Here is a 12,114-nt window from a genome sequence, read left to right on the forward strand (position 1 = left end):
CATACATCAGGAACATTTCCGAACAGACAGCCAGACTACTGCGACCACTAGGACTCATAACAGCACACAAACCAACAGCCACTCTCAGACAACAACTCACCAGAACGAAGGACCCAATACCCAGCATGAGCAAACCCAATGTTGTGTACAAAATCCCACGCAAGGACTGTACAAAACACTACATAGGACAAACAGGAAGGCAGCTAACGATCCGCATCCATGAACACAACTAGCCACAGAACGACACGACCAGCTATCCTTAGTAGCCACACACGCAGATGACAAGCAACATGAATTTGACTGGGACAACACTACTATTATAGGACAAGCCAAACAGAGAACAGCCAGGGAATTCCTAGAGGCCTGGCACTTATCCACAGATTCAATCAATAAGCACATCGGACCTGGACCCAATATACCAACCACTGCAACGGACAGCTGGAACTGACAACCGGAAGAGGCAGATTCAAACCACTACAAATGCCGGAGGAAAGATCACAGAAGCGCTTCACAGGAGGCTCCCAAGCACTGAGGATGTCACCTAGACAGGGGACGAAACGTCTGCAACACAAATTCCCAGCTCAGCGAACAGAACCACAACAACGAGCACCCGAGCTACAAATCTTCTCACAAACTTTGAGTATAAGTTTATATACAACCACCTGATGAAGGAGCAAAGCTCGAAAAGCTAGTGCTTCCAAATAAACCTGTTAGACTACAACCTGGTGTTGTGATTTTTAACTTTGTACACCCCAGTCCAACACCAGCACCTCCAAATCTTAATTTGTAGTGACTGAGATATTTCAGATGTGTGGAGTATGTGGTGCTGGTGCTGGTTTACTGTTATTCGAGCTACAGTCACCTCTCACTGTGGGCACCTAACCTTTTGCAGGCTTGTATCTTTTTAAAACGTGGCTTTGCCTGTTGGCACACTGTGTCAATATTCTACATCATCAGGTGTGAAATGTTGGGGCTTCATGCCTGTAAATCAGCAGCCAGTGAGTTGCTAATCTCTGGAGAGTAGAGGAAGGCAGCATCGGAGAGGTGCTCAGGGCAGAGGGATTTGCGCACGCATGCGTTTTGGAGCAGAGGACACCAAATGGTGACCAGGAGTAAGAATCCTGGGTGGTGTCTCCCCGCGTGTCCATAGCAGTGGTGCTTTATTCTGTTTGTTCAGGGGATCTTGGCATCACCAGCTAGGCCAGTATTTATTATTGCCTTGCCCTTAAGTGAACTAACTTCTTGAACCACTGCAGTCCACGTGCGTAGGTAGCCCCATAGGGAATTCCAGGATTTTGACCCAGCGACGGTGAAGGAACTGCAATATATTTCCAAGTCAGGATGGTGAGTGGCTTGCAGGTTGGTGGTGTTCCCTGTATCTGTTGCCCTTGTCCTTCTAGATGGAAGTAGTTGTGGGTTTGGAAGGTGCTGTTGAAGGAGCCTTGATGAATTTCTGCAGCGTATCTTTTGGATGGTATGCAGTGCTGCGCTGTGGGCTGTGATCGGCTAAGTCAGGAGAGATTTAAGGATGCGAAGCATTAGGAGGATTTCTTTATTCGGCTGAGCTGTAACCAGATAGATAACCATCAGGGGTGTGTGCTCTGACAATACATGGGCAAAGAGGTGTGTGTGGCTCATTCTGCCCATGCCAGCTCTTTGAACAGGCTATTCAGTTAGTATAACACTCTCCACCCCCAACCTGCCAGTTCCCTGTAACTCTGCAATTAATCCTTTTAAGTATTTATCCAGGTCCTTTTGTACATTACGACTGTAACTCATTTCATTGCATTTTTATGCATTGTATTCTTGATCACAACAACTGACTGGTTTGTTTTTGCAATTACCATACATCTGTACCCTCTGGTTACTGACCCTCCTGCCAGATGGAAGAGCTTCTGTGGAAAAAATTCCTGAATCTCAAAATTTAAAGATAGAGATAAATGAGCTGGGAAACCTCTGATATTGTCAAATGAGTCCACTTCCAAAGGATTAAGTGACAGAATACAGAACATGAACAAAAATTAATATAAATAACTATTTGAGGTTTAAATGTTGAATGATTAGATCCTAATATTTTTAATCAAGTTAACCTGTTAAGGCCTGAAATCCAAGCCGGAGATTTGTGCTGAATTTCAGATAATGCAGCAACAGTGCATCATTTGAATTGCTTAATGTGAATGAGCATTATTGTGAGAGAGAGTGTTGTGGCGGAGCCAAGTTAACTTAGGGCTGTCATCAATGCTGCCAGTTTTAGCTTGACTGAATTCAATGCATGCAGTGGCAGATAATGACAAAATTTGACATTACATAACATGAGAAATTCAAGCAGTGGCCCATGTATAGCTCCTTGAACATGTTGTGCTGTTCAATACAATTGTTGCTGAGAGTTGATGTGTGTGGTGCTAGAAAAGCACAGCCGGTCAGGCAGCATCCGAGGACCAGGAGAATCAGGCGAAACATTGACTCTCCTGCTCCTCAGATGCTGCCTGACCTGCCGTGCTTTTCCAGCACCACATTCTTTGACTCTGATCTCCAGCATCTGCAGCCATCACTTTCTCCTAGTTGTTGCTGTCTGCTTTCCCATCCTCTCGCTATCCCTTGATTTCTTAGACTTAAAAACCTATTGACCTCAGTCTTTAATCTTTTGATTTATTCAGAGGATGTGGAAGTTGTTGGTTAGGTCAGCTTTATTCCCCAATCCCTTGTTTTCCTTGAGAAGGTGAGGGTGAGCTGCCTTCTTGAACCACTGCAGTCCATGTGCTGTTGGTTGACCCACAATGCCCTTAGGGAGGGAATTCCAGGATTTTGACCCAGTGACAATGAAGAAATGACAATATATTTCCAAATCAGGATAGTGAGTGGCTTGGCAGGGAATTTGCAGGGAATGGTGTTCCCATGTATCTGCTGCGCTTGTCCTTCCAGGTGGAAGTGGTCATGGGTTTGGAAGGTGATGTTTAAGGAGCCTTGATGAGTTACTTTAGCGCCTGTTGTAGATGGAGTACATTACTGCAGTTGGTGGTGGTGGGAGTGAATGTTTAAGGTGATGGTCATACTATTAAACGACTCACGAGCATTCACAGCTCCTGGTATAATGAATTCCAAAGATTTGCAAGAAATTTCTCTTCAGCACAGTCCCAAATGTCAAACCAGATTAAAATCAGCCATGACCATGGTAAATGGCAGAGAAGGCTCGAATGCCTGAATTGCCTACTCCCACTCCTAATTCCTATGGTCAGATGATCTCTTATCCTGAGACTGTGAGGCATCCAAAGTTTTGGACACTTTGATCAGGTGAAAGGATGAATTATTGCCCATCCTTTGAAACCCTCAAAAAACTTTATTTGTTTTCAATGAGTGAGGTCCATTCATATAAATCTCTCCTCATATGACAACTCTCTTATTCCAGGAATGAGTCTAGTGTTCTCTTAATCTCATAACTGAGCTGATACTTGTCCATTTTTCTCTGAAGTATTTGGAAAAAACTGTTTGTTGTTAACTCTCATAATTTCTACCCCTTCTTCATTTTCCACCACTTTACTTTCTGTGTTCATTTGTTAATTTCCAGAGCTTTCCCAGTCCATTGGTTCCCCACTTTTGCTTCTGTTTGTTTAAACGCACAAGCATACCTTCATGTGCACCATGTCTCAGAATACCGTCCCCTCTTGGTCACACGCTCACAGTTCAAGCCGCAATCCAACAGCTTTCGAGCACTTGGGCTTTTTGAGTGTTCCAGCTAACACTGCGGTGCCCTGCTGAGAGGGTGCTGCACTGTCGCAGGCTCCATCTTTCCGATGAGAATTAAATTAAATTGAGGTGTATTCTGACTCCTCAGGCAGATTTCAATGAAGCCATGGCACAGCATTGAGGAAGGTTCAGGAGAGATTTACCAGGATGTTACTGGGAATGGAAGATTTGAGTTATAAGGATAGGCTGGATAGGCTAGGACCTTTTCACTGCAGTGTAGGAGGTTGAGGGGTGACATTATAGAGGTTTATAAAATCATGAGGAATATAAGTAAGGTGAATGGCAGGTGTCTTTTCCCTAGAGTGGGGGATTTTAATACTAGGGGGCATATTTTTAAGGAAAGAGAAAAAAGATTTTAAAAAGACATGATGGCAATTTTTTTTTAAAAGAGAGTTGGTTCGTGTGTGGAATGAGCTTCCAGAGGAAGTGGTGGCTGGGATACAGTTACAACATTTAAAAGACGTTTGGATAATGTTTATTCCTCAATTAACCTCGCTAAAACAGATGATCTGGCCGTTATCACACTGCTGTTTGTGGGAGTTTGCTGAATGTCATATTTCCCACATTGACTATGCTTCAAACATACCTCATTAGTCACAGGGGCAGGGATAGAAATCATAGACCCCAGTGCTGTTCCTGACTTAGGCCCCTGTGTCGCTTCCCCACCTAGGCCTCCTCTACCTAGTTACACCAGGCCCCTAAGAACCCAGTCCCTGGTACTATCCTGATTCATGTTTGTTTGACACATCTTGAGGTCATAGAAGCGCTATAGAAAAGTGGTAGGAAGTGTGGAATATCTGAACTAACCACCAGGTTCCACAAATGAAGATGGACCCATCACAAAGGAATCATTATGAATTCCTCCATTTTAAATGCTTTGCCTATTTGTCCCACTGTTCCTTCCTTGAAGCTGTGAGTGTTAATGTGGTAGAGAATGGGGAGGAAATGTGAAATGTGGATGGATTGTGGGTGACATTATCTAATTTTCAATAAAAGGAAAAGCTGGAGGTGGGAAATGGTGAAATGTTGAAGTGAAGCACAAAAAAGATGGAGTGAGACAGAATCCGGGTGCTCCGGTTTCCTCCCACATCACAAAAGATGTGCAGGGTCAGGTGAATTGGCCATACTAAATTGCCCGTAGTGAAAGCTGGAGGTGGGAAATGGTGAAATGTTGAAGTGAAGCACAAAAAAGATGGAGTGAGACAGAAAGTGGTAATGTGAGCCAAATTTGTAAACAGGAAGAGAACAACTGACAAAACGTTATGGAGGCTAGATCACTGAAAACATTTAAAGAGGAAGCAGATAGCCTTCAACTTCTTGATAATCCAAAAATTTATGAGGTGTTGGCATGGAAGAAGAGTAGAGGCCTGGGGCAGATCATTAGGTTGGTGAGGCAGGCTTGAGGGGCTGAATGGCCTACTCCGATTTATCATGTTCTGAAAACATTGCAGTCACGCCATAACATTGACGCAAAATTCCATGCATTCAACAATATTCAACAGGTGAGTTGTTTCATAAACCATCCATCTCCTTTCACCCTGTCCTCAACCATTCCACAGTCTTTCCTATTGTGACTTCAGCTCTTTTTTTAAATTATAATCTTCCTCCTCTAATGTCGAGCTCATCTGTGCAAACTAATCGTGTGCATGTGAAGGGTGTTTGGGACTGGAAAGGTGTGTGTGTGAGAGAGAGGGAGTTTATGCATGCTGTTTGGTATGGGTGAGGAGGAATTCTCTCCCTCCCTTTCTCAAGTCAGCTCTGATTAAATAGGGATTTAAATCGCAATTTAAATCCTTGTTCATTTCACTCTTTTCCAGTTCTGACAAAGGCTTTAGATTGCCCATTTTGTCCACAGATGCTGACTGACCAACTGTTGTGCTTCCAATTACGTGTTTTCAGAATATCTTGTGACGTTATTTGAAACTGAGAGCAAGCTGTTAAACAGCAGGGAATGCCTCCACTTATTCTAGTCTTGCCTTGCTCTGTAACTGTGAGTGTATTTTAACAATGAGTGAAGTTTAGATAAAAACACTGAAGGCACTTGTGGTCTGTTTATACAAACCCTAACCCTTGATGTGAAGCTTTGCACCAGGCTGGCACCAGCAATTCAAGACTTTAGTTCTGTGTGGTGACTGTAGAAGGTGTAATTGCTTTCTACAGAGTGGAAAAAGTTAAGGGTGAATTGATAGGAGTGACACTGGCTCAGTGGTCAGCACTGCTGCCTCATGGCGCCAGGGACCCAGGTTCATTTCTAACCTTGGGTGACTGTCTATGTGAATTTTCCTCCGGGTGCTCTGGTTTCTTCCCACAGTCCAAAGATGTGTAGGTTAAGTGGATTGACTATTGGAATTGGAAGGTTACAGGGATAGGGTCTGGGTCTGGGTCGGAGGCTCTTTTGGAGAGAGAGTGTGGGCTGAATGGCCTGCTTCCACACAGTAGGGATTCAATGACCTACAATGTTTAAAAATCTGTTCTTGGGATGTAGGTGTTGCTGGCTAGGCCAGCATTTCTTGCCCATCCTTAATTGCCCTATGGGCTGTTAAGAATCCACCACATTGCTGTGGCTCTGGAGTCTGCATTTAGGCCAGAGCACGTAGGGATGACCAATTTCCTTCCTGGAAGAACATGAGTGAATTTGATGGGTCTTCATGACAATTGACAATTATACACGGTTGCTATTGGCTAGCTTTTTGTTGAATTCAAATTTCACTGCCTGCGACAGGGGGATTTGAACGCATTTTCCCAGAACGTTAACTGGGGATTTCCAGATTAGTAATCCAAACACCACCACCTCCCTAACTGGAGTGGTTTCCATAGAACAAGTAAGAATAAACTGTGTCCAATGGTGAGTGTGTTAGTTATTAAAGGCCACAGATTTAAAGTAATTTGTAAAAAAAATCAAAGGGGTCATGGGGAAAAATCTGTTCTTTTTGATGATGTGTTTTTAAGGTCTGAAAGTCTGTGCTTTCAGTGGTGGTGGAAATCAATGCCACTGGAATTTTCAGAAAGCAGCTAGATTTGTACTTGAAGAGGGGCATTCAACTTTACAACAATTTACTGTAAAATTCTGTTCTTGCCAGGACGATCAGGGATATAGTATCTCTACAGTGTGAACAGGCCATTTACACCGATCCTCCAAAGAGCATCCCTACCAGACCCACCTAAATTTTGTAACCCTTCATTTCCCATGGCCGATCCACCCTAACCTGCACATCTTCGGACTATGGGAGGAAACCAGACCACCCAGAGGAAATCCATGCAAACACGGGGAGAACAGGCATAATCTATACAGACAGTTGCCTGAGGGTGGAATTGAACCAGGGTCCCCGACGCATTGAGCCAGTAGCACTAACCACTGAGCCAGTGTACCGCCCCAAATATTTTAGATTATCTTAGGATATCATTGGTAGATTTACTGTGACTGATCCTCCTTGATGGCATTAGTTAAGCCAATGATGTCCTGTGGGGAAGAATGTCAGTGTGCCACCTTTGGCAGAAGATAGTCTCTGCAACTGTGGTGACTACATGGAGAACTTGTAGAATATACACCAGGACTCTGGTTAGCTGCCCCTAGTGACTGTCTTGATGAGTAGAGCTTATCTTTGTGATGTCAGTTAACTCTTTCAGGTACTGACTGCTTTATACAGCAAAGGGAACAGATTAACAGGGTTTTGGAGAAAAACTAAGGGGTGAGATAGATCTTTCCAAAGAGCTTGTACAGATACAATGGGCAGAGTGGCCTTGATCTGTGCCTTTTTGGTTCTAATGAACTTAAATGCATCTTAACTTTGGCTTTTGGAAAAAATTGCCTGAGCCCTGGTGTCACCTTGGTGCCTTGTGACTCAATCATTATCCCATTAGCTTGCACTCTGGTGTGAAGGCCAGCAGGAAATGAGAGAGGATTATTGTATTTCAGTCAGGAAATACCACAAGGAGTTAACCAGCATGCTCTTATTTCAGGATGGAAAGCAACAATTGATGTCCCGAAAGATATCGCCATTGCTTACCTGGCTCAGTGCAGTTTCTATGGACATGCTATCTATGCCACTGTGTACATGGATGCCTGGAGGAAGGACTCTGTTGTGATGTTAGTCCATCATGTGATAACACTGGCTCTAATCGCCTTCTCCTATGCCTTCAGGTGGGTGTGTGTCTGTGTGTGCATGTGTGAGTGTGTTTTGTTTGTGTGTTTGTTCATTTGTGAAAGAGAGAGAGTGTGTGTGTGTGTGAGAGAGAGAGGGTGTGCGTGTGTGTGTGTGTGTTTTAACATTATCAGCTCAAGTTGAGTGTAATTCTGGAAGTTTCTTCACATCAGTTCTTCCTTCCCACAGTGAAACCCTTTTTTCCTCCCATCTTCAACATTTTTACAACTGAAAAACCCAAGTTGATTCAAGTAAATGGTAAAATGAATATGCCTTTGTGTTTTAATGTTTCTATTTTTTTTTCTCCTGGAGTTTGTTTGCCATGATATCCAGCCTTTTAATCTGCAGTTACTGGAAACTCCAGTGTAATACAGAGAAGATTGGCAACTTTGGTACATGAAAGGGTTAAGTTAATTAAGGATTAAAATTTTAGCTTCATATACAAAGCAATAATTTACATAAGCAAAGTTAACAAAGCAATGGATATACAGAAAAATAAATAACAAATAAGGCATTCAGGCTGTTGAGGCTAATAGTGTAGAAGCCATAATATCAGAACTTAGGTAAAAGAACAGACAATGTCTGTGAAAGACTGTGGGCAAATAACGATTGAAGGGTGGGTATTGTAATATGCATGTTGTAATCTCTATAAACTATGAGGGTATTCTGTAACCCACCAGAATGAATTTTAAACATTACAGTGTTTAAAGCTCTCTCCTCATACGAATGTATGAAATAAACAATTGCTGCTCTATTTTCCTGACATGCTCTTGTCAATTTGTCAAGTTGACCCTCATTTATAGTATGTTTTAACAGCAGGAACCAGTGAAGTGGGCACTCAGTAGAGACCATGCCTCTGTCACACTGTGCTAATTCAGTATTGTTACAGCTTTCCCTTGAGGTTTTCCTTGCCTGGTTGAAAGCTTGTAAATACAAAGTTGAGAAGGTAAATCTTTTTATTGAGGACTTCAGTCTTCTTGAGCAGGATTGAGGCCAATCAACATCCAACATTCTGTTCTGACATCTCTGCTCATGTTTAAAAGCCAGGGCAACCCATCTCAATCTAAATCAATTAAAATCCTAAAGAAAACAATTTGTAACATGCTAAACAAAAAGGTCAATTCACACTAACTTTCATCGTTACTGGATCCCTTCAGAAAACCCTAGGATCCAGACCTGGAACATCACCAAAAAATAATTTATTCTTGCTTGGACCTATCTGTGCCCCAAAATTTTAAACTATATTGTTCATAGACAAATGAGGGTGAAAACATCACTCCCACTGGAAATGGGCAGGGTTAGAGGTAATCAGTCAAGGCTCTTGATCTACTGAGCTGAATGCCTGCAGAACAAAACATCGCATTTATATAGCGCCTTTAACATACCTTGGATGTTGGCAACTAAGTCACCCTCTTAAGTCTCAAAATCCCCTTGAAAATGGGGTTTGACTGGTATTCTGTGTATAAAAGTTATCTGATGGTGTGGGTCATTTTAAGATGAGGTAGTTATACCAGTGGTTCCTATTAAATGGAAGTGAGATGGTTTATTCAATGAGGCAACTATGTGAAACACAACTGTCCCCAGGGGTGGGGTGGGGGATGTGTTGTGGTGGGGGTGATTTGGTCCTGGGAAAACGCACATTCTGTAGCCTGCGTGCTCACCTTCCTTCACAACAAGTATTTTCAACCATCATCAAAGTGTTTATGAACATACTAAATCATTGGTACTGGGATCAGCTATAAAGAGTGGGTGTGCCTTAAACTCCTGCACGTTTCCACTACACCGCCCGAATCATCTGCTCATTCTTTTATACCTTAAAATATGGTCGTTGGAAATAAAACATCCATTTTGGGGGTGAAAAATTGAGGCTGATTACTAATATGAGCCCAGTATGTCGTCTGAAACCGGGGGTCGAAAGTTACGCTGAAGATTTGCAAAACAGATTTCTGGGTCTAGAGAAGGCTCGGGCTACTTAGAGGGTGCTCACAGGAGAATTAGAAAAGAAAATGCAACATTGAGTCACCTCAGGAGATTTTAGACCAGTATGAGGAAGGAAGTGAGGTGGACTGTGGGAATTTCAGAGTTTGGGGCCAAGACAACTGAAAGTGTGCCCACTAGTGGTTGAGCAATTAAACTGGAGAGGGCAGAAATCACAGAGCATGGGTATCACGGAGGATGGTGGGGCTGGAGGAGAGGAGAATCGGGGAAAAGGATGGAGGATTCTGGAAGCAAGGATGAGAATGTTAAAATCAAGGTGTTGCTTGAGTGGGAGCTAATTCGAGAAGTGAGTACATTGTTCGTGGGGGAGATCAGGGTTTGCCATGAGAAAAGATTTGGGTAACAGAGTTGTGGATGAACGCCACTTCACAGAGGGTTTCGATGTGGGAGATCAGCCAGGAGTGTGTTAGAACATTGTTTTCCTATTTTATTGTGAGGTGAGTATGACTCTGCATGACTTGCTGTGACTGTATGACTCTAGTCAACAGCATGAACCAAACTTTGGGGACAGTCTCCATATTAGGTGGAAATTCTTTATTCACTCCCTAAGTATTAGCATATTCTCTGAATGTCTGTTGCCTTGTGAGGTCCTACATATCGAAACTCACTCTAACAACAAATTCTCTGCACAACTTCCAATGACTGACCATGTTGCACTTCCTCTCTGCAGCAGTCCTTCAGGACTGTTGCTTTATGTGCTTTTTCTGACCCTGGTCTCTAGGCATATGAAACAATACCTTAAGCTGTCTTATCTGATTGAGTCATCAATCCCACCCTTGGCTATATAAGATTACTCGCATGTGATCCTGTTCTTAGTGGGGTATGTCTCCAGTACTGCACCAGCAATGGGTGTGACAGTGACCTTGGTTAAGACTGTGTGAAAGCTGTTCACACACATGTAGGGAAATCATTGCCTTTGAAGATTATTTGTAGACAGGATGTCTGTGGTCAGCCACTACCGTGATGACTGTGTGTATGTTTGTGTCCCAGTTTGGGTAAAACTCCCTGTGCTTCTGAAAGTTCAAAATGACGTCCTGAGTTAGAACTTTTCTTTGTAACCCCTCTTCCTATCACCTGTTTTTGAGCTCAAGTGTTGATCAGAGGTCTATTTCTTTGCTGTTTAACTCTATGCCGATGACTCTATAACTTCACAACTGGTTACTAAGGATTTACAGCATGACTAAAGTCCACAAATATATTACATCTTCCTCTCACTTGCAGGTATCACAATGTCGGGATCTTAGTTCTCTTCCTGCATGATGTAAATGATATTCTGCTGGAATTTACCAAACTCAATGTTTACTTTAAAAACCGAGCTGGTGTCCGCCACAAGCTGAATGATGTGGTTTCCAACATTGGTTGCTGCTCCTTTGCGATAAGTTGGTAAGTAACTGCACTCACCTGTTCTTGGCTAAAGCATCCCAGCAGATCCATGATTGGCCATTATCCACGAGGGGTTGCCTCATCTCTTCAATAGTGCTTCAGGCTAAATCTCCCACATCTGCTCACTCTTTCCTTCCATACAAAGTGCAGGGTGCTCACCCCTGTTAGAGGTGCTATATAAATGCAAGTCAAAAAGTGTTGCAGAGGAGCAGAGAGGGTTGGGTGTCCTATGTTCAGAGATCACTGTGCAGCTATAAGAAGTGATCTCAAGAAGCAATGGAATGTTGGCTTTTGTCTCAAAGAACCTAACATAAAGGGAGTGAAAAGTTGTACCTTGCTGGCCATCTTTATGAACTATATTCTGTTTTGGCCACCAAACATCAGGAAGGATATATTAGCTTTGGGAATGAATGCATCACAGAGTAGGCAGAACTGTTGGGGGCTTAATGGGTTAAATTAGGAGAATGAGTTGCCTCCTTTAGCTGTATTCCCTTTTGAGTTTAGACGATTGAGGGGTGACCTAGACAAAGGTTTGAAAATAGAGTCATAGAGATGTACAGCATGGAAACAGATCCTTCGGTCCAACCCGTCCATGCTGACCAGATATCCCAACCCAATCTAGTCCCACCTGCCAGCACCCGGCCCATATCCCTCCAAACCCTTCCTATTCATATACCTATCCAAGTACCTTTTTAAATGTTGCAATTGTACCAGCCTCCACCACATCCTCTGGCAGCTCATTCCATACACGTACCACCCTCTGTGTGAAAAAGTTGCCCTGTAGATCTCTTTTATATCTTTCCCCTCTCACCCTAAACCTATGCCCTCTAGTTCTGGACTCCCTGAC

At 43.1% G+C, this 12,114-nt stretch overlaps 1 protein-coding gene across 2 annotated transcripts in view; it reads left to right on the top strand.

The window, feature by feature from the left end:
* Positions 1 to 12,114, top strand: part of cers1 (ceramide synthase 1) — a 56,824-nt gene that overhangs the window by 30,633 nt on the left and 14,077 nt on the right. For both annotated transcript variants that reach the window (XM_043721405.1, XM_043721406.1), the window contains exons 3-4: positions 7,705 to 7,885; positions 11,106 to 11,267. In XM_043721405.1, the coding sequence (XP_043577340.1) occupies positions 7,705 to 7,885; positions 11,106 to 11,267 (343 nt within the window). The remainder of the gene's footprint in view (positions 1 to 7,704; positions 7,886 to 11,105; positions 11,268 to 12,114) is intronic.

Source organism: Chiloscyllium plagiosum, chromosome 31, assembly GCF_004010195.1.
Source record: "Chiloscyllium plagiosum isolate BGI_BamShark_2017 chromosome 31, ASM401019v2, whole genome shotgun sequence".
Lineage (NCBI taxonomy): Eukaryota > Metazoa > Chordata > Chondrichthyes > Orectolobiformes > Hemiscylliidae > Chiloscyllium > Chiloscyllium plagiosum.